General features: G+C 38.3%; 2 protein-coding genes across 7 annotated transcripts in view; one reads left to right on the top strand and one right to left on the bottom strand.

The window, feature by feature from the left end:
• The window catches only part of jmy (junction mediating and regulatory protein, p53 cofactor), a 73,297-nt gene extending 63,842 nt beyond the window's left edge, over window positions 1-9,455 (top strand). Inside the window, exon 10 of the mRNA XM_069187178.1 lies at window positions 191-9,455. Coding sequence (XP_069043279.1) covers window positions 191-501 — 311 coding nt within the window. The 3' untranslated portion in view covers window positions 502-9,455. The remainder of the gene's footprint in view (window positions 1-190) is intronic.
• Window positions 9,456-9,984: 529 nt separating this feature from the next.
• The window catches only part of homer1b (homer scaffold protein 1b), a 98,506-nt gene continuing 84,737 nt past the window's right edge, over window positions 9,985-23,753 (bottom strand). For 2 of the 6 annotated variants that reach the window (XM_069187179.1, XM_069187180.1), the window contains 5 exons: window positions 19,252-19,408; window positions 17,105-17,215; window positions 16,447-16,488; window positions 15,135-15,215; window positions 9,985-12,116 (listed from right to left, as the gene is read on the bottom strand). In XM_069187179.1, the coding sequence (XP_069043280.1) occupies window positions 11,928-12,116; window positions 15,135-15,215; window positions 16,447-16,488; window positions 17,105-17,215; window positions 19,252-19,408 (580 nt within the window). In that variant the 3' untranslated portion in view covers window positions 9,985-11,927. The remainder of the gene's footprint in view (window positions 12,117-15,134; window positions 15,216-16,446; window positions 16,489-17,104; window positions 17,216-19,251; window positions 19,409-23,753) is intronic. The other 4 variants (XM_015365610.2, XM_006626773.3, XR_011189075.1 and 1 more) reach the window with 3 other exon arrangements.

Here is a 23,753-nt window from a genome sequence, read left to right as displayed (position 1 = left end):
CATAGTAACACTCATGTTTTAAAGAACATTTGTTCTTTAAGAACAGAAGAACCTTCAAACATGGGGATGCTTTACAGCCCGGATATTTTAAGCCTAATAAGTTCTGTGCTATTCAGAGTGGGAACGTTAACCCATGGAGAGCCTTAATTTTAATATTTTATCCTTGTGTGCACTCTTCTTGTGCTGACAGTGAGCTCCCCCATGGATGAAGTCCTGGCCTCCCTGAAGCGGGGCAGCTTCCACTTGCGCAAGGTGGAGCAGCGCCCCCTGCCGCCCTCCCCGGATGAGGACGACAGCAACAATATACTGGCGCAGATCCGGAAGGGTGTCAAGCTGAAGAAGGTGCAGCGGCAGGAGCTACGGGATTCCCTGGGGGAGCTGCCCGACTCCGCCGACCCTCTCACCCGCAGCATCCATGAAGCCTTGCGCCGCATCAAAGAAGCCTCCCCCGAATCTGAGTCGGAGGACGAGGGGCTGCCCTGTGCTGACTGGGAGAGCTAGGCCTCCTGGCTCCATCCTGGACCTCCTCAATAGAGCCACCCAGGCCAAACTTCTGCTACAGATTGGGCTCAGTTATTGTTTACTTCATTTCTTATATATATACAGTATATGAAGAAATTATTTCCGTATGAAACTCCACTTGAAAATCATTTGATCTTTTCCAGCTGAAGACCTGCTCCATTAGGTCACATACCCCTTTCTGATTGTTTGAGACTCTCGAATGGATGTCCATTTACTCTAACTGCATTCTTGCATTTCGTCGTCCCCGTAGGACTCTTATCGGAGACATTCGTCTCACTCATATCTCCAGGATTCTTCTTCAAATACCCTGGGTCATAGCACTGGGGTGACAGAAGCACAAGAGGGATAGCACAATTAGTGGCCCAGCTGCACACTAGTTAAGAAGCTCTCATGATTTTCCCGACAATAGTTGGCGTCGTTTGTTAGTTCTCTGTGTTTGTTTCTGTCCCTTTAATGTTCCAAGATTCACAACTTGGACAAGAATTGAGTGGCCTGAAATCCCACCCTCACACCACATGCAGAACTATAATTGATAAAATATACTCTCTGCTTGTACGCTAGATCAGGCATATCATGGAAAATAATGGAAGGAATGGAAGCTGGTTTTTCAGTCTTTCCCATCAACTGCTTTTTCTGCATTGTTTTCATTTTCATTTTAGATTTGGTCCTTACAGTAAAGTGGTAAGGCTGGGGGGTCTGGGGAGTGTGGTGTGTGTCGAGTTGGGGGTAGTTCCTGTTTAATGACCTGAAAGGAAATCACCCTTAAACTGTTTTATTGCATTCGTACGTGAAGCAACCCGCATTAGTAGTAATTACATACACCACAGTGTGTGTAAAATGTTTTTTATTCCTTTCGGTTTGTGTATAAGGTCTCTTGTTTGACCAGTGTGGGTTACGTAGAAGAACTTGGCAATAGACTGATTCCATAGGAGAATTTGCCAAAATCCTCCCCCTGTGGAATACTTATGAGAGCCTCTTCTTTCTAGTATGGGTACAATCATGGACCAAAGCCATTTGTTCAAGCTTGCCTTCCCAGTCACATTAGATGTTCAGTTGGTGTAGTTAAGGGCATGTGGCCTGATCACTTTTGAAAAATATTTCCTGCTTTAAGAATGTTGACCTTTTAGCAAAGGTTTTCACATTTGTTGAATATTAAAGTTCTGACTGTCTATAATAGTGATTATGTTGTACTATCAAGTATTTTCTGTAAAAACACAAATTAAGTTATTTCACTCAGCACCATGAATTGTTTAGGCTGCTCAGTTTTCTTTGCTTCATGCCCCGCTGTTTAAACAAAGCCTCCCGTGGGAATCAATTTAATCAATTAGACTTACATGGGCACTGACACATTTGTTTTAACTGTGGAACGTGTTTCCAGGAAGGTAAAGTTAATTGCATTGCAATTTTGAGAAAGTCCTTAATGAAGATGATCAAACTGTTCTTTATTTCATGTAGTTTCAGAGTTCAGAGTAGATTTCAGAGCTTTGATATTGTATGAGTGTCATAAATGTTTCTACAGTGGTCTCCCCAGTATTTCTAAATTAGTTAAATCTTTATCTATATCATAAGGATCTAAGACTTTATGTATTTATTGCTATCTCCTTGTGGGTTTTGACCATTTTAAATCATACAAGATTGAAACAAGTCACCAAATGATTGAGTCAAACATCCGGCAATATAATTTTGCAATACATACAGATTTGAACATTTTCTGTACATCCTCACAGTTTCTCTCTCAGATGCAATATAAAAATACTTTAACAGGTAATATCATTGATCTTTTTGTATCCTGCAGACTAAGATATCCCACTAAATGAGTCTGTATTTGTGTGCAAACCTGCTTTTTGCAGTTTATGGAGAAATTGCATATGAACCACTGGTTTGCGAGTCTGGTAGCATTCAGTTATCCTTACCCACATTCCTGTGTGAAATAGGAACGTGCCCACTATGGATGTTTTGCTATAGCTTCCTGTAAGGCTTTTTCATAGTCAACATTTAGTGTAGGTACTGTAGGACGACAACAGTCTATTCCTGTCAGAATGCTTTCAGTCTGGATATTTTACAAATATAAAGCATTGGTTCCCTCAACAGGTACTCATAGGAGTATTTCATTAACTGTACAGAGTAGCAGATATGTGCAGTATTCAGTTATGCAGTGGATGAAAATATAACATCTGTATTTCTGTTGCCAATATTATACAAACCTATAGTTTTGTGTTTTGTAAGCATTACCCTCTTTTTACTGAAATACGGTAGTCAAGAAAATAACTTTAAGGGCATTGACTGAAAATCTCCTTATTCAGCAAAGCTGTGATGTAGAGTGCGTACAACTGTCTTTCCAGAATGGCTGTAGATATTGCTAATTTCACCAAGACAGAGTTCACTGTATTTTGTATTGTGTTGCCTTTATTTATCATCCTACTGTATGTACAGTATGTGTGGGATAGTACATCTTTATATGGAGTTCAAGGCTGAATAGGGTACTGTTTCATTGGTGATGACACTTACTGAATGCACTTTCCAAATCCTTACAGTCAAGACCTTGGTAGGAATGGCACAGGTCATTTGATTGAAGATTGCTTTGGTCAGTGCACCCTGCTTGGATTTGATCTTTCAGCTGGCTGAGACTGATAAACAAGCAGATGCAATAGTTTGTTCCCCTTTGTATCAAGAAGGAATTGGCTTGTGCTACCTTAATTATGACATTCAATTTCTGAAAGATGTAGTGATTTAATACGTTTCCAATGGTGAGTCAGGAACCAAAGTGTTTGCTCTGCTGCAGAAAAAGAACCATTAGATTGCATGATGGCTTAGAGTTAAGATGCTTACAGCTGGCACAGACACTACAAAATAAAAAAAAAGTTAATAGAAGTTACTGTAAATTGCTTACAGGTGGCAAAAACACTACAAAATAAACAGACACATCTTATTCTTTACATTTCATTTTGCTCTCCAGTACAGTTTTGTAGACCTGCTTCTCATTAGTCAGACAGTACGCCACCAACATACTGGGAATTGACAATATCGTTATCAAGTAATATTGACCTTGGTGTGGCAATGCTGCTCAAATTAATTGATTACACCACAGCCAAAGCCGACCCTTTAGAGATAACACCGGCATAATCAATTGCTGATGCTACATCCCGTAAAACACTAGAGAGTCACTGACCTTCAGGCTGGAGGACTGTGTTTCTTCCTTCAGCATTCCACTATGCAAATTAATAGAAAGATGGCCCTCAAACCGAGGACAAACCGAACTGGCCTTAAAGGGGCCAAGAGAGGGGTGTGACCACAAGCCCATTAAATGGGTTATTTAATATTTTATCAGCTATGTTGTCAGTACCAAAGCATAAGAATTTCTTAAATGGTATGTGAAGTATACATTCAATGACATTGCTTGATTGTCTAGACGGGGTTCGTATGGTATAAAATGGCAACTACTGTATAACATTGGAGTCTTTTTCTATAACGGCAGCTCCTGAATTGCACATCAGAACAGTATCTGCCAGACATGACTCTTAAACTCTTTGCCTCCTAAACCCTCACCCCCTCCACACTAACTGGAGCCAATAGAATCGTTTGGAATCTGGCCATCACCCGAATGTCTAGAAAATTTACAAGGAACGTCCCAAGATTGCTTTGTCATGGATAACATTGAGTAACACCTGATTTTGACGGACCCTCTTTTTGGGTCCAGTCTAATGTGTGATTCTTTGGCCAGGCAACTGCATTGTAATGTAAGCTAATATTTGGCCTGTCTTTCTTCCCATGCTTCCCACCATTCCTTTCTAAACACCATGAGCCTTTTAATGGTCACTCATGGGAAATAAGAGGTGATCAGTAATAAAAAGTTGGCTCTCATTATTAACCAAGCACTCTTTTTTTTACCTGTATGAATATGGGTTATACTGTAGGTAAGATGTATTACAGTACTGTATATAGCAAGCTTAACAATGTGTGTTTGTGGAGAGGGGAGATCTGTAGTTTAATTTTGGCAAAAAGAAGCTCAGATCATGATTAACAAAAGGGCACAACTGCCTTTGGCTCAAGAGATATGACGTGCGCTTCATCAGAGTTCATTGAGAAGACCCAGACTGTGTTTATAACTCTTCCCTTGTTCAGCATGTCTGGGCGAATTTTTGAATGTGAACAATACCCATGTGAATAATCTCTTTCACCCCTGGCCCTGGGACCTTCCGGCTGACTTCGTAATGTCACACTGGTTTGGGTGTTCCTTTTTTGTGTAACTCACAAAACCATCCTCAATTCCAACATGTGTGTCTAACACATCTTTTGTCTTTCTCAGTAGTGTGGATAAAAAGACTGGCCGTGAAACTGAAAATGAATTTTGGAGAGTATGTGGCTACAGATAAAATGGCCTAGATACAAAAGTTGTAATAAACTGCAAGCCTTTCTTTTTTTAATTTGCGCAAATATTGCAATCTCTTAAGGAGAGAACCGAATCTATTAGACAATTATCAGGCATTAGTACACAGTATATTCAGTAAAAGCCATACTGTGGAGAATGTAATGGTCTAGGAGGCAATAATGGAGGATCTTTGGCTTGGGTTCTTGTGAAACTGTGGTTTAGTTAACAAGGCTTTTGGTGTGAAGGAGCTGAAATGGATATAAATGATTTATCACAAGCTGTTAAGGGGAAATTGCCCCTCTGTAAAACGTGGAGGCAGATGGAGGCTTTCAATCCATTTGGTTGTATTTGGGATTGAGCTAATCCTTGCTGGAAAGAGCTTTGTAAAAGTTTCAGCACAAATTAATCTCATTATGTAATCTCTTGGAAGATCTTCAGATTGCCTGCTTTAAAGAAAAACAGGTATTTTATATTAATTTTTAATAGTGGTGTTGCTTTGCCTTAAAGTTATGAACAATGATTTACATAATCAAGATAAATATCATTAGCCATCTTTAGGTGGTCTTTCAAAAAAATGTCATATTTAAAAGTGGGATGAAGCCCTGACAAAGTGCAATAAAGCTGACTTTTAAAATACAAATAAAAGAGTAAAAAATACAGTTAAAAAACAAACAAAATACAAATGTTTTATATTTTATTAATATTTACTGACATGTTTAGTATATATTCTATCATATTGAATATACACAAAAGATTTTTCAGACTTCCTGATAACAAAGATTGTCTACGATACTGACAAACTTGCATTTTATAATCCAAGTACTTTATTGTGTGTTTTGTTAAATATTGTTTCCTTGTTTAGTTTTAAAAGGTGAGTGTGTTGTTGTGAGAGTTTAGACATTTATGCTGTGTTATTTGTATTCAGATTTCATAATGCTGTTATCACTTTTTTTCATTTAAATTGTGGAGGCACTTGCTTTTGAGTTTTGTTTGGACAATGCCTCAGACTTCAGTTGAATTAATTAGATTAATTATCCACAAGAGGCCCCACAGAGCCTAATAAATTTAACAGTCAGTTCAAGTGTAGCACTTCATAGTGTCACTTGGACATTTTAGAAAAACAATTAACCCAGTCAGCATATATTTGCGAGGTGGGGGGAAACGGGGAGCATACCTGGAGTAAACACATGAACAAAGGTAGAATATACAGTACATGTTCCTCACAGAAGGTGCAAAAACCTGCAGTTAATCCCAGGACCCAAGAACTATATGCTTAAGTACAAACTGCCACATCTATCCGTCTTCTAACTGCTGTATTCAATACTGGATTGTGTGGGAGCCAGAGCCTCTCTTGGCAAGCAATGGGCACCAGGCAGGTTACACCCTGGACAGGATGCCAGTCCATTAAAGAGCACACACAGACACAAACACACACTCAATCACTCTAGGGCCAAATTTCCCAGAAGCCAATTAACCTACCAGTATGTCTTTGGACTGTGGGAAGAAAACAATGCACCTGGAGGAAACCCACACGAACGTAGGGAGAACATACAAACTCCACACAGATAGCACCCCAGGTACTGAACCCAGGGCCCCAGTGCTGTGGGGCAGTAATGCTGACCACTGTGCCATGGTGCTGCCCCTGTATTAACCAAAGAAATTAAAATGTACTTCAGTATCATGTCCAGCTTGATGACTTCACACACTATGAAATACAAGCATAAATGTATCTCTCAATTTAATTAGTAAATATATATTTTTAGTTTTTTTTCTATTTTGAAGACATTCATGAATTAAGGTTTCTGACTGGATACCAAATTTGTTTTTTGAAATCTTAGATCTGTTTTACTGTTCATCCTCTGGGTGGCGCTAGGATTCTGTGATCGAAGGTCGTCTGCTGTAGTAAGGCTCTTCCCTAAGGCATTTGTGCAAATAACTTGAGCGGTGCTGTGGTTGCCGTCTTCGGCTTGCGCAGTTATTGCTAAGGAAAGTGGGTGTTTATGATATCAGAGCAGGCCATGGCTGGTGAGGTGAACACGAAGATATAAAGCTATTTGTGCATTTTTGTGAATAATCGCCCTCTGATGCTGGAGTTTTTTTCCTTGTCTCAAATAAATAAATTGACTTGAAAGAAATTAATAATTGAAACAAGAGCTTCAGTTTAAATGTAAGAGGCTAAAGTCCAGCGTGTGGGTAGTTATCTCAAGAGGCAAGCAGGAGGAGGCTTGCACTAAGACGTTATTAGTTTTTATATTTAGCTTCTTTTTTTTGTTTTCATTACTAACGCAGTTTGATGTATTCCTTTAGCCATTGTGTGGGCAGTGAGAAGGAGGAGAACCAGCTTACAGGGAGAGTTTTATTGGTACAGTGCTGCATCCACTCGCATTTCAAATAATGCTGATTTTAGAAAGACATGTTAACGGATGAGTGTGGTTACTATTCAGATACTGTTTTCATCAGAATTACATCAGTATTGTTCAAGGAAGCTGCTTTTAATTTCTGAAGAATGTGCTCATTATTTTCAAGTAAGGGGATCAAAGGCACTGACAATTCAGATCATTTTTAAGCTTGTAACAGGGTTATCATTTTGTGAAGTGAAACTATGCTCTGAACCAAGTTTTCTAAAAATCAAGCAAAACTGAATATTCCTCGGTTGGTTCAGACAACCAGATGATGAGGTACCATGTATACCCATGTAGAGCAAAATATCTATTTAACAAAAGGCATAGAGAATTCCTGTGATGTGTACAGGTAAATGACAGTTCTGCTAACAAGGGACACGGTCTTAACTGGTACTCCCATGATTACATGCATAGTTATGTTATTTCTGTTTTATAAATAACCACCATTCTGGCAAAATCTTGATACTATTGAACAAATTATGTTCCAAGGTAATCTTTTATTTATGAGGCTTCAGTGTGTAATCACATGTGTGGGTTACAGTAGTATGGGCTGTTTAAAAAAATATTTGAAACTTCAGGGGAATGAATGTTTTCTTCCCATTTAACTATGCAGGCCTGTTGCTGTATGTTTGTGCTGAAATGTCCTATTTTCTCTATTGTTGCTGCAGATATTGTTTTATTCATTGTGAAACAGTATTCTAAGAAAACCAGGAGACTTTGACTGCTGCCTGTTCGACTCAGAGGTGGAGTTTCAAGTACTGTAGGCTGCTTGTGACAGGCCATTCTAGGGTAGAGTGGCTAATGACATTCACTTCTCTGGTGTTTAATGATCAGTGTGCTGAATCCAGCCAAATCCCTGTGATCATCCACTCACTGTCACAGCTCCATCAAGTCAGATTAATTTGGTCAGCTCAGCTATATCCCTCTTTTTATCCAATTCTATAAATAGAAAACCATATTCATTTTGCCTCATTTGAGCCTTTTGTGTGTTTGTATTTTTTAAGTATTACCATTTATTTCTAAAGCATAACCTGATATGAATATTAATATGAAGTTTGAAATCAAGGTGCACTGAATATAGTAAGAAGTGTAATGAAGTTTTAAAAAAGCAGTTTTCATGTACAGTAATCCTGCTGTTTTAAAATGAAATTTGATTACCTTGTTTGGCCAGTTAAAACTAATTGTTTCTTTGCAACATTATTTTATAAACAAATTAATGACAAGTGCATATTATGGTATACAGTGACAACAGTGTATGCATGCCCATGCCAAATGGCAGTTTTCTTACTGGTTGCTGATCACGGCATGTTGAAGTTATCAAATTCTCAAGTAATGAAACTGAATAATGTCACTTATTGCACAATGTTCTCCCATGGTACAGTGTAGCACATCTGTTGACTTCTGTTCAGTACTGATTTATCCCAAGTATACTGTATCCTGCCATGGAACTTTTAGTTGATCAAAAGGAAAATATTTGTAAACTACATGTACTGTACTTAGATTTATTTAAAGTAATTTCTGTCTGATCTTTAAACACTGTTTGCTGCGTTTATCTTTCATTGCTTTATAATGTTCAGTTTATCTTTATCTCTGTTCTAGGTCTTGGCCAACACTACAGAATGTTACCTGAACCATTTAATTTTATGATGTTAAATATCTGGCTTGCCTGGGCACATCATGATCAACCTCATTAGTATATGATTAGCCAGTCACTAGATATGTGCAATATTATATTAGAAATAGACATGTTTTGAAAAAAAGAAACATTCTATTTAATGTACATTGTATTGTAAAGGATTAGAGTTGGATCTTCACAATGCATTGAGCAATTGCCTAAAATTACAAGATTATGTATTTATTAAAAGATAATTTTTAAAAACTAAGCAAGCATTTGTATAGCAATATCACTGAAATGTAAAATATTTGCTCTAACAGTTTTTTGCCTTTATTCTGCCTATTCTTTATTCTTACCATTGTAATCCTGATGACTGCTTTGTATTTCAAACCTACATTTTTTTCCCTGAGGTGAATAAAACATTGTATACCAAGTACTGAAAATGCCTCTTTTTTTCTGTACATGTGATGTAACATCATATTCACAGTTTTGGTGCTGACATAATACATTGGTTTTATTCAATAAAGTATATTTATTTGAACCACAATCTTGTGTCTTTTCTGATTTGCTCTTCTGTTTCATATATAGGTTTAGGTCGAGCCCATCAATCCATCTAATTTCTAACCTCTTTCTCCAATTCACGGTTGGGGGGAGTTGGAGCCTATCCCGGCAACCAATGGGCGCAAGGATACACCCTGGACGAGTTTCCAGTCCGTCACAGGGCACACGCAGACAGAGACACAAACATGCACACACGCAAGGACCAGTTTTCCCAGAAGCCAATTGACCTACTGTATGACGTGGGAGAAAACTGGAACACCTGGAGGAGACCCACACAAATATGGGCATAACTTACAGACCCCACGCAGAGAGCACACCAGGAATTGAACCTAGGTCCCCACTAGTGAGCAAAGCTAGCCACTATGCCACCATGCCACCCCTAGGTCAAGACCTCATTAATAACAAACAGCAAGGTCTTTATATCCTCTGGTGAGAACCCTTGTGACGCCTGTGAATTGATTCTATCGGAGGAGAAAAATGACATTACCGAGACAAATAAAGCAACCCAACACATGTTGTTTAGAATATTGTCACTGTATTTCAAAATAAAACCTGTTATTCTTCAGCTCACAGGACTCCCTTGTAGTAATTCAATTATTTAAACACAATGTTATGACTTCAGGTTTCTGATAGTGACAGAACAAAAGTTTCTCCAGGCTCCAGGGACGATTTCTTTCCTACGCAGGAGTCCGATTCCTCTGGAGCCTTGACAAAGTAAATAAACCAGGGCACATTTTTTTGTATCTGGCTCAGGTAAAACTGTATAAAATTCCTTTTATATGAGCTAACAGCTAAGAGGGGAGAGGAATGAAAACTACAGCTCAGACCAATTTCAACTACCAATTTTAGATGACAATTGTGTCATTAAACAAAAGGTATATCAACATTTAAAGTTCTTACTCAAAACTCCCTTTCAAAGATCTATAATAATGCTTGTTATATCTGATAGTAGAAAGTGTCATCTTAACCCTGTAATACATTTCCTTAAAATGAACAAATCCAACTACAAGCCCTTAAATAGTGTTCTCCATTAATATATATATGTTTATAATATCACAGATTTTTTGGCAATAATATACCCCACAAACAGTACCTTTGCAAGCTGCCCATGATGCCTCTGTTCCAAAGACATCTTCAATAAATACACTGTACAGGAAAACATATTTGGCAAATTTGTTTTCTAAATCCTTAATTGCATCATGTCGTTCATGAACAGCACAAGCTGCTTTTTTAAAGTTTTTTTAAAATAATTCAAAAATATTGCCAATGTTTTTCACACCTATAAATACAATCAGAAGACCCATAAATACCATACGTTAAAAAAGAAGAAAAGAAAAGAAAAGCCTTTGAGGTCCAAGAACAGCATTTTTCCTTTTTTTCATGAATCACGAATAATAATCATTAAAATAATCAGAAATCGAGGGAGTCAAGTCTACCATTGCACTTTGAAAAAAAAAAGACAACCCCCCAAGAAAAGAAAACACCCTTTGTAGATTTAACCAAACAGTCTTGTACAATTACTTTTTTACAAGAAGAGTATAAAGTTGTTTTATTAAAAAATAAAATAAAGAATAAAAGGTATAGAAATAAAAAGACTGTTTTGTAGTCGCTGCTGACCCACGCGGCACTCAGCATAAAAGACCCTCTTTGTGTAAGTTCAGGGTGAGGAGCCCACTGAGTGCAGGCCCAACATGGGTCACTCACACGTCAGTCAGGAAATTAATAGAATACCTGATTGTGGGACTGCAGTGGTGTCCAGAGGCTTCCTCTTGTATTGCTCATTGTGTACAGGTCTCTGTTAATGCCTCGCCCTTAAACTGAAGTCACAAAATGTAATTGTTACACTTCCTGTAACGTCTACAGGATAAATAGTGAGGCAGTTTCATAGAGGGGAGAAGGCCATTGGGGCAGTAAGGTATGGCTGAGGAAAGGCTTGATTCCTAGAGGTGGCGGCTATAAAGTAACAAACTGCAAAAACCAGCAAAGCCTTCATGACATGTCATTAGAAAGCCAGCAATGCGGTACACTGAACCATCAGGGCAAGCTCCAGCCAAGGATGCTGAGCAAAAACCTAATCGACAGTCTCAGTTCCCTTTGTCAGGTGCCTTACCTTAGCTGATAATGCCAACTGTCATGGAGAAACAACAATAAGAGGAAAATGTGTTAATAACAGCATTAATAATAAATCAGAAGTGCTCACTGACTCAAGGTGAAGCACAAAGCACAATATATACCACCTGTTGGAAATGGAAGGAAAAAGCAGACCATACTGTATATTTCTCAATAGGATGGAATGCTACAAAACATCATTAGCAGTATATCATATGTTAAAAATAATACGCTTTTATCTTCCAGGTGAACGGAGAAAAAAGGAAGGTAGGCAGGACTCCCGTGGGCACCTTTAGTTTAGTTTTTTTGTGTGTTCTCATTTTCAGAGGAGGTCATGTGGCACAGAGCTTTAGCTGCACTCTATCAGCTTGGCCAGGTTATCTCGCAGTTCGGTCAGTTCAAAGATTTTGCCGTCTAAAATCTCCAGCAGCGTTTTGAGGTTCTTGCGGAAGGCCTCCTGCTCCATCTGGCTGCTCTCCAGGCGTTGCTCCAGCTCGCTCAGCTGCACTTCCAGATCTTTGTTCCGTGTTTCCGTTTCCTGCAGAGAGAGAGGAATAACCACACCTTTTCTTCTATATACAGTACACAGAGCTGGAATGGGGTGGCATGTGGCACAGTGGTTAACATTGCTGCCACCCAGCACTAGGGCCTTCTGTTTAATTCCAGAGCTGGAATGCTGTCTGCGTTGAGTTTGTATGTTCTCCCTGTGTTTGTGTGGGTTTCCTCTGGGTGCTCTGGTTTCCTCCCACAATCCAAACACATACTAGTAGGTTAACTGCCTCCTTGGACAAATAAGCCCTGGAGTGTGTGTGTGTTTGTGTCTGTGTGTGCCCTGCATCCTGTCCAGGGTGTATCCTGCCTTGTGCCAGTTGCCTGCCAGGACAGGCTCTGGCTCACCCACCACCCTGAACTGGAAGAAGCGATTAGAAAATGGATGGATGGTTGGATATGCTGGTATGCATATCGAAAAAGAAAATATGATCTCATTCCCATTGATCTGAGAACTGAGAAAAATAAGCTGTTAAACCATTTTGCTTTTTTTTTTCTTGAATGGACGAGAAATGAACGATGGAAGATGATTTTGATTTGTCTTGCTGTTATATGGCCTTTATATCAGTCCATGGTATTGCTAAGGATAAAGACTTGCAAATGACTGAGCATCAGAAAAGCATTTATCTATCCTGGCTGCAGAGCACAGCCTGACAGCCTGAAACAGACCCAGATGTTAATATCATAATATACACCAGATATCTAATACATTTACATTCATAAATACTTTAAATTTATGGATGTAAATGCAGTCATTTTTATTTGGTTTAATAAGTTATGTATTTCTGTCCAATGTCTCAAGAATGTTCCATTTCTCACTTGAAGCTCAGTTCTTTTCTGAACATCCATCCATTTTCTTCATTTTTATCCAGTATAGGGTCACCAGGAAGCCAGGGCCTATCCCAGCAAGCAACAGGCAAAAGGCAGGATACACCTTGGACAGGACGCCAGTCTTTCACAGGAGACACACACACTCACACTAGGGTCAATTAACCTACCAGTATGTCTTTGGACTGTGAGAGGAAACTGGAGCACCCAATGGAAACACACGTGAAGCTGGTGGAACGGTCAGCATCCCCTCCTCCAGAGGGTGCTCTAACCCTCTCTTGACCATTAATTATTACCTATGTTATTTCCTGGTGCATCTAGTTTTCTCCCTATTAAATTTGACTTTTTCCTGCCTTAGGGGCTCAGCTTTGGAATATGGTTACCTGATGGCCCACCTACTACCAGGCTTCAGGGGAAGCCTGAGGGTATACAGTAGGCCTGTTGTAGCTAAAAGCTACATCTACAGCTACTGTACAGTGGAGCCCCGTATTCCTTAGAATCTTGTTCTTCGTGTGTTTGCATCTATGTTCGTCTCCAGATGGAATTCCAAGCAATGGACCTACGGACTGTTTCCTGATTCCCCAAGACCCTTATGGATTTGGTTGCTTTTGGATACCTACCCTTCACTTTTGCATGGACTTCCCTGTTATCACAGTGAGCACTAAATAACCTCAAGTGTCTTCCCTAAAGTAGGTTTCTGGTTCTTTTCCGGATAAGCTGCCTCACATAGTGTCTTAACTACACTTTCCACGGGAAGCTGACCCGGCATCCGTAACACCTGGGAAAAACATCCAAACTCCACACCTGTAGTACCCCAAGTACAGAACTGAACACACTGTGCCACCATTGAAAAGAAAAAATGTTTTGAAGATGAACAAGTAATAGGTTTATTCCATGCTGAAAAAAAGAAGAAAGAAAACACAACGTTTCGGCCTTGGAGCCTTCTTCAGAAGATTTGTTATAAATGTATAAACTCTTCATTGAAAAGAACAGTTCTGAAGATATGTTATAAATGTTTTTTTCTGTAGATAAGCTAAGCACAAGAATAGACACACGATAAGCACAAGATTAAATTGAAGTGAAAACAATGGATTTTATGTTGTAGGGCATTCTGAAGTAGATAAACAATGGTTACATTTTTAAATCACACATATTGATGAACATACACACTAATTCAACTAAATAAAAAGAAATCAAAAGCATCGTAATACCTAAAATAATAATACTCAACCTTTTAAATAGACAAGGTCTGTCTTTTTAAGGGTATAATGAAAATTCCAAATATTTTTCTCTACTGATGAGCAGACAAAGGAGACCACTTATACTGTAGATTTATTTGCTCTTTATGCTCCTTTAATGTTGTTTTCTCTTTGTCTAGGCTCATTCGAATATTCGAATTGTTAAATTTATTAATAAAATCTTACACAAAGTTCAAAACTTAGAAATGCCTAAAACCTTAACAAAACAATATAAAAGCTTTGATGGTTTGCATCAGCCAGGTTAATAAGCTGCTACTGCATTAAAGTAAAGCAACCACTGTCAGTCATTTGCATTACTAACGAGTACAATAACACTCTAATCACATGCCTACAACAGTTGTGCATCTCCGAAACCCAAGCTGTGTAAAAAAACAATTTGCTGAATATTTTCCATTAGCAGATTGTACAATAGAAATCCTAATATTATTTTGTTGGTTGGCATCACTTGCTAGATTCCATTGAGACTGGATGCTATCTTGCAGAATACAGTACCTAAGTCTGTCCTTTTTCAGACTCAGCTTATTATAATATCCAATTACTCTATTCTATACAGTGCTCATCCACTTTAGTCAATTATAGTGATTTACTGTAGGTAAAGTGCAGTCATTTCTGTTTTCTCATTGCTAGCCTCTGTACCAACATGATTAACAGGTTCACTTATTTTGTACTAAATTCTAATTTTGTTTTCAGCGAGGTCCACAACTACGCTCAGGTGAATTTCTTAGTCTTCCAAGGAAGCAGTGCTGATTAAGCCATTCTCTGTTCCTCTGTGAGGAAATCTCCTCATTAAATATGATAGCCTTGCTCAAACTCAAATACTAGCACAGATTTTGTAAAAAAAAAAAGTCCATCTGACATACAGTACAGTAGATGTTGGTCCTTTCGGGGGACGTTTGCAGGATAGAAGGCAGAGCCCATACCTGGAGTTTCTGGGTGAGAGAATCCCTTTGCGCCTGCAGCTGATGGGCATTGTCCACTTCTTCTTTCAGTCTCTCTATTTCCTGCAAATGACAAAGTAAAATATCAACTCTTAGAGACTTGTTTTTACAACTTGGTAGGCGGCCAGTTGTTTTTAACAAAGCCCCGAAAACTGCAAAGCTTGAACAATTAAGCCCTACTGTGACTTCCCTGTTAAAATGGCAAGAAGGACAGTGCAAAGAGCAGCCGTCCTGGTTCGAATACAAGGTGTGCTGGAGACGCAAAGGGAAGATGTATGTGGACCTTTTTGACATCCGTGTGCTAAGGTCTCTTGCCATCTTTCCTTAGCGAAGAATCAGGAGAGAATGAAGGAATTGAGCACCTAGAGTGATTCTAGATTCAGGAGATAAGCAATGTCCTCTGGCTAAGCTCCCATGCTCACTATCATGAGGAATGCACTGCCTACTAGTTCACTGATTAAGGTAATTAACCATAATTACCTTCCCAGACAGATATAAGATTGTTTATACATTGTACTGTATATATATTTTAGATTGGATCACTAAGCATGCAGTTCATTGCAAGTACTGCACATGCATTTTTTAGCCTGGTGAGCAGTATTATCTAAATAAACACTTAAAGCAACTGAGGTTGCATGGTGGTGCAGTGGTTAGTATAGCTACAGTGCTGAGGCTCTGAGTTCAATTCCTGGGGTGCTATCTGTGACGAGTTGGTATGCTGTCCTTGAGTCCATGTGGGTTTCCTCTAGGTGCTCTGGTTTCTGGTTTCTTTCCACACTCCAAAGTAGAGTTCAAATTGGCCTCTGGGAAAACTGGCCAAGGTGTGAGTGTGTGGCCTGCAATGGGCAGGTGTCCTGTAGGCTCTGGCCAAAGCAATTAAAAGCTTGTGTGGAACAAAGTGCACTGACACTGTGGCCCTGGTGATTTTGAGCCTGATGTGGCAGAGAGAGATTCTAGTGTCTACGTGTTTTAGACAGCCTTCCATCATCAGGGAATAAAATGAATAAGATATTTGTAGGTGACACTTTGACAAAAAGAGAACATTTTGGTATAAGAAAATGGTCATGTATTTCTTCAATTAGCTATAAAGGAACAATAATAATATCTGTGAAACTTAAAAACTCTTGCTGAACAGTTATTTTTAGAACAGAGAAATAGAGTTTGATATATTTCAGAACATCTCCCTGTTTTCCTCTTTATTTCCATGTCATTGAGACAATTTGGCTTCAGGTATAAACATTGAACAGACAGCCCACCTTCAGGCAACATCAGTTTGCTGAGAAAAAAGACTGACCCTTGTGAACCATACTACTTTCAGTGGATTGCAAGACAACAACTAAAAAAAAGGAGACAATGAAAACAATAAAACACATATACATTACTGTAACTGATCCTAACATTCCAGTTCTCTCATATAAACATCAACATGGTAGTTTCACTGATTTTCTTTTCAAATAGTTTTTCGTGGGTCAGTATCATAGTAGAATTATTTATGATTTTATTGTGAACATCTCAATACTATATCTTAAACTATTTGTTTAAGTACAGTCTTGATCATGCTATGCTATTTTAATTATTTTTCGTGTTTTGTTCCACTTTTGTCTTTTTATCTTATTATTTGAAGGTACAATAAAATTCACAAACAACACATGAACAGATATGTTCTGTTTCTATAACATACTTTATACACAAGGAAAAGACAATTTTTTTCTTTAATGTGATAGTATCATAAAGTGATCTGCTGTGAAAAACAGTGACAGAAAACTGTCTTCAGACACTAATGGTTTAATCATTAAATCTTTATTATTGCAAAAACCATGAACATTAAAAGCAATTTGACACCCCTTTTATTAAGGGATGTCATGTAAATCAATTTATTGTTTTTTTTTTAAACTTATGATGAAACACATTTTGTCTGACAACCAGGTAATTAGAAATATATTGTACAGTACCTCTTCCTTTGCTTTTAAAGTGGACTCCAGCTCTTCAATTGTTTGGTTGAGCTCTGTCTTGTGAGATTTTATAACATTGGCTTGACCGCTCATACACTCCAGTTCTGTCACCTGAAGAAACACAGAACAAAAGGTTCTCTCTGTGTGCACAATGTCTTTACAATGGGGATATATCTGCCATGGATAAAGCTACACTAATACTTGCTTACCTGCACTTGAGGTCATCACAAATCTACCTTATTTACAATCCAGGCAGTTTTCTTAAGTCAGCAGCAGTCTATCTGTCAGTAAAAGGTACTCATTTGTTAAATGGCAAATTTCATTTACAGTATAAACACTTAAGTCAGATAATGCATGGAAAATGCTGTTGCTAGAGACACTAATAATTATTATATGGTCGAATCAGTTTATAAATTTACATGTTTATCAGTTTATCTGCAGCATTACATTCCCCTGTGAAAATCATCCTGTAAGATGAAAGCCATTAGGTTCATTTGATCTTTTCTCTCGAATTTCAATTGCATCAAAATTTTAAAATGCACTTTAGTGCAATTTAGTACAGGTATGCATTTTAGTGCAATTTAGTACAGGTATACTGTATGTGTTAGATTTATTAAACAGTTCTTCACAGTTAAGTAATTGGTCCTCATCAAGATTAAATAATTTTAAAGTCTTTCAACAACTGCATAATATAAAATGCTTTGTGGCAACAAATATAGCATTTTGCCTAAACCTGCATGGAGTTCTTAGCAATTACATAATAGGGTGTGAATGATAAAGTAATTATTATTATTATTATTATTATTATTATTATTTAAAACAACAATGGTATTTTATTCCATTTTTACTGTAAGAAAGCTCCAAAGCATCGCTGTATGTTTGAGGACACTTCTTCCTCTTAGCTGATGGATATCAGCTCTGACCACTGAAATCAGAGAAGCCCCACGGAGGCTTGTGTATATTTTTAGTTTCCAGAAATGTGTCTTCTTTGTATTTTGTCCTTTCCCTGTGCTAATTTGCTCTCGCACACAGTACAAGACCGGGGACATAAACTTATATGAATGAAATAATGTCTGGAGTGGAAAGGTTATCCCTATATTCTGCAGCTGCTGGCTTGCCATCAGTGATGACTGACTGTGATCTACACTGTTACTGGTTGATTATCATAAATGATAAGCTTTTGCTGGGGAATTGTCACCAATAGTGCCCCCTTCTGGTAGGTTTGTAAGCTGGCTCACCTTATATAAATCCTTCTTTTTTCTATTGGTTCAAGTATCTTTGCCATGTTTCTTAAGTGAGCCCTCATATTCCTTTGCTTGTTAGGTTATTTGGTCTTTTTTCCCTATTTTTACTAGGTAATATCATGGCCAGTGCATGCTCAGCCACCTTTTGGAACTGGCTCACTCATTTTATTGATGGTGTAGCATAACTAATGATGGCAGCAGCAGAATGAATTCTGATGTTTACAGAGGTATTAAGTCTCCTTATGTAGAAGAAAATGCTTCCTTGCTTTACTATGTAGCAAGACAATGACCTAAGACATGCTGTAACCACCAATGGAACTGAGGAGTTCATCAGCAGAAAAAAAAAGGAGAAAATCTTAGACTGGCCACGTCAATCTCCAGATGTAAATCCAACTGAGCATGCTTTTAATATACTCAAGAAAAAACTGAGTATATTAAAAAGTCAGAACTCCACAGGAGTTGAGAAGAACGCAATGTGACTGCAGCAAAGCATCTCTAATTTTGCAAGCTCAGTGAGTCACAATAGTTTCTGTCTCAAAGGGGCATGCAACTAAATACTGACATTTACCCTTTGAAATTAACTTAAAGTGATTGTGTGTCAATACTTATAATCACTTGAAATCCCTGGGTTGAACCAAAAAAAATGTGTCTTTATTCTGATCAAATACATGTATGGAATCACTCAGAATAATAGATATCACATTGTTCTTTTCATTCATATTAATTATCATTATTCACAGATACAAATTGACTGTGAAGCAAAATTAACACCTTTCAGATTGCTGCCCCAGTACCTGTGGAGGTCACTGTATACAAGTGTACACTCTCAGGCACATATACTCCTGCAGACACACACCAGACTCATGTCCACGCAGCCCTTAAAGCCTCCTCACATGCGCTCACCCTCTTGTGCAGCCGCTCTGCCTCCTCCTGATAGGCGGCCAGTTGCTGTTTCCACTGCTTGACGTTGGCTGTGGATTCCAAGAGCGCGGCGGTCAGTTTGGCGTTGTTGCCCTTTAGTGCTGCCAGCTCTGCCTCCCAGTGCTTACTGATCGTAGAGCTAGATCCAAAAGCCAACACACACGCAAAAAAAAAGAACACTTCAAATCAGAAACTTGGCAAGCCACAACACAGCAGAGTATTCTGAGTAACGGGGAGGAATTCCTACAGTTATCAGCAGCTCATCAGTGGCTCAGCCAGCAAACACTAGGTATGTATTCAGCATGTATACTGAGCCCCATAGACCACTGTCAGTGATGCCATTTTAAGTACGGGCTGTATCATGAACTGCCTGTGACTGGAATTCACACAGGTGGCATTGCAGCATTGGAACCGAATGGACGTGAGTTGGCCATTCCCAGCCTGCTGCTCAAGCAACCCTTCTGAAAGGCCACACACTGACCACTTTTTTTCACTGCAGGCTTGCAAAATAGTCAGTGAAATCCCCATCTCTCCTGCAGCTGATGCATGCAAGCTGGAAATGAAGAAGTATGGTAAAGCTGAGACCAGGAGGGATTTCTTAACACAAAGGGCTGCAGGAGTATGGAACAGGGTTGCTGAAGCAGAAATCAAGAAATAGCTAGATGAGATGCTTAGATTAATTAACTATCAACAACCAAATGAATAGATTATTCTTGTTTGTAACCTTGATCTTAAGTAAAGGTTAATTCCACACTCAAAAGGCAAAAAGTAACTATAAAAACAAGCAACCTACTCAGGTCTGAGGAGGGGGACAGGGCAGACATAAAATGGAAAGGTGTAGGTTTGGAAAATAATAAAAGAAATGAGGAGGATTGACATAAGGTACACCGAAAGGGAGATAAAGACAACTTTGGGCATACAAATTTAAGGGGAAGGTGTGTGGAATCATGAAATGAAGGGAGAGATTTAAAAGAGCTTTGTTGATTTTTTGAATGCTTGTATGATGCCTCTGATACTGTATCTTAAAAAATACATTTTGCTGTGAAGGGATACAGATAAAGAGGTCATGGACTTTGTCAAGACAGTTGAGATTGGGCAGTCCTCTTCAATTACATAAATACATTCCGTATCAACAACTCCCATATACAGTCATCTATACTGTACATTTAAGGATACTTTCTGCAAGAAATGCAATAAGTAATAGTCTGGGATAGGCTCAGTACCTGGATGGAGACCTCCTTTCTCGAAAAGAGTAGGGGTGTAACAATTTCCCATTGGCCCTTACCAATCATGGCCTCCTAATAATCCCCTTCTATGAATTGGCTTCATTACTCTCTGCTCTCCTCCCCACTGATAGCTGATGTGTGGTGAGCGTTCTGGCGCACTATGGCTGCCGTCGCATCATCCAGGTGGATGCTACCTGTAAATCGCTTTGAGTGGAGTGTCCAGAAAAGCGCTATATAAGTGTAAGCAATTATTATTATTATTATTATTATTATTATTATTATTATTATTATTATTATTATTATTATATCACACTTTGTGATTACAATTGGAAGAAAGTGTATGAATAGATACTAGGTGAAGCAGGAGCACATCCTATCAGGAAATTAAAATTGCATTAAGAAAATCCTTTCATTTGAAATGACACTTATTGGAGCTAAACATGTTTAAAGGAGAAATTTGGAAATACTAGTAAGGAAATTGTCGGAAGGGACTAACCAATTGTTACTTACCAAGTTTATGGTTGTGGGAGCCTATGGCAACAACAGTGAAAAAACCGAGCACAAAATGGTGAACAGTTTCCTCTCTCTAAGATATTTGCAAATAAAAACCTACAGTACTTCTAGAAGCTGCTCTGGTCTGTGAGTGGCATAGTGGTTAGATATTGCTGCCTCACAGATACTGCATTCTGGATTTAATTTGGCCTGGAGTGCCTTATGTATGGAGTAAGCATGTTCATCCTGTGGCCACTTTTAGAGGTTTCAGGGTTGACAAGGTGTTTTGGTTTCCTTCCTCAATGCAAAGACATGCTGGCTAGGTTAATTTCATCCATCCATTTTCCAACTGCTTTATCCAATACAGTGTCATGGGGGAGCCAGAGTCTATCCCAGCATACAAAGCTCACAAATCGGGACACACGCCAGTCCATCACAGGGCTCACACTGACAGAACCATGTACTGTACACAATCACATCAGGGCGAATTTTTCCCAGAAGCTAATGAAACTTAAGAGTGTGTCTTTGGACTGAGAGAGGAAACCAGAAGACCTGGAGGAAACCCATGTGAACATGTGGTAAACCTACAAACTCCACACAGACAGGATTAATACCAGGGCCCCAGTACTGGGAAGCAATGGTAACGTCAGTTCACTGTGTCTCAGTATTGGACTAAACAGTCACGGAAAATGGATAGACACTTCATGTCTTCATTAAATCGTGAAATTGATTTTAAAATCCAGAGGTTCCCAACTCCAGTACTTAATGTCTGCAGTCCACTCTATATCTTGATAACTTATAAACAGCTGTGTACCAGGGAAAACAGATTCATGAAACATGTTTGGTTTAATTGTTTCAAATGAAGCCTTCTCCAAAGTCTAGGTGTATGAAAGAGACATACTGTACACAAACTCCTTGAGCGCAGAGCTTGCAAGACTGGAATACACTTTTAACTTTTCTCTATTAGGCTAATGACAAAAGTAAAATCATTTCTGCCCCTTTGTTTAAAACAAACAACAACAAAAATGACCTTCAAAGTTTAAGATTGTACCATTGTATTTTTAAAAAAACAAAATGTAATCAGCAAAAAAGGAAAAAACAGCATACTCTACTGGGTCTGAGAATAGAAAACATTTATCTTTTCGTATAGTGGAATAAAATCAATTACAAGAAGCTGGGGACAGCTGTGTTTACACTCCTTGTATATAACAAAATAATCCTTCCAGGTCGTTGGGCTCTTCTGTCATTAAAAATATTAAACCACATGTCCACATGATTTAGAACTTGATGGGGTCTCACATTTGCCTTTCTTTAAAATAAAAAAAACGTTCCTCAAAACGTCTTTATGTAATACAGCTGTCACAAAACAATCAGTCAAAAACCACCATGCCACAGCAAAGCTGGCCTGTCCAGATACTGAGGCATGAGTTAAAACTCTCTTCCAAACAAATGTCCTCTAATCCTTAGTAGAACAGCAGCATTGCTTCTGATTAAATGAAAACTTCCTCATTATGACAGCTGAGAATGAGAATGAACCAACAGTGCTGAAACAGGCAATCCCGAGATATCCCTGAAACAGCTGAATAATTTGTGGGCAGTTTCATGAAGAGAATACATCAAAAGAGATTTTGAGGAGAAATTAAATACAAGGTGTGAAACAATTTATGAGATGTAGTATATATTTTTGAGGAAAAATCTGCAATTAGTCTATAAATCAGAACAGAAAGTTCGGCAAAACATGAACAATGATAACAAGAAAGAAGTTTAAACTTATGCTGTCTTGGTAAATTAGAGCTATTCCACAAAACCCTAATCTTCTTAAACAACAAAACCTCCAGATAATTTTCAGATATTTTACATAAGCAATAAGACTTGACTGACAGTTGGTTAAGCTTGAATAAAAACATTTCCAGGATAGTATTGTGAAGCACAAGGACCATAGTTCTTAGACATTTTAGCATATCAAAAGCCGGTTCCACTGTACTTCATATATGCTTATACTACAGGTTACTGTTTTAGAATTAATCATTTAAATACAATTTCCATTAAAAGCTAAATACATGTAGGCTCCTATTGCCAATTTAAAAGTAGTTTATTACACATAGTAAAACTGTACATCTACATGTATATCTACAATTCTTCCATGACTAAACTTCATATAAGCACCAGAAGATGCATCAAAATCATAGTTATTAGAAGGAAAACAACTAAATCACAAGATTAATATTTGTCATCAACAAGGGGTGTACTAAGAAGCATCTTTAGCATGTGTAGCTACCAGCGGCAGTAATATAAGATGTATATCTGTGATATGCACCAGCAGCCTTGTCTGTCACACTGTCCCATGCCTTTTGTAGAGCCTGGACAAATGTGTTTACTGGTCTCTGAGCCCTACAGGTTACACCTCATTCCAGCTCATCAGGGTGGTTTACAAAACAACTTCCCCAAAGAGGATAAACAGGACTTGACTCCATTTCTGATGAGTCCCCGTGAGGTAACTTTTGTCTTACCCCAACATATCTATGACTCCTACACTACACAGAGGGGCAAAAACAACATCCTATTCATTTAAATGAGTGGAGTAATAATATTAGCCTATAATATAAAAAGCAACAGCCTGTTTATTTTGATGATTGGTGGGAAGTCATTTAAATATGGTCATTCACAAGGTAAAACGAATTTCCATCTATGCCACCTGTTAACTAATTACTGAATTTGCTTATTCAAATTAGAACTAATAAACATGCTTTATGTACTTTATAATGG

This window comes from Lepisosteus oculatus, chromosome 3 (assembly GCF_040954835.1).
Source record: "Lepisosteus oculatus isolate fLepOcu1 chromosome 3, fLepOcu1.hap2, whole genome shotgun sequence".
NCBI lineage: Eukaryota > Metazoa > Chordata > Actinopteri > Semionotiformes > Lepisosteidae > Lepisosteus > Lepisosteus oculatus.
Note: the sequence above shows the minus strand (reverse complement) of the source record. Positions and strands in the feature narration are given on the sequence as shown.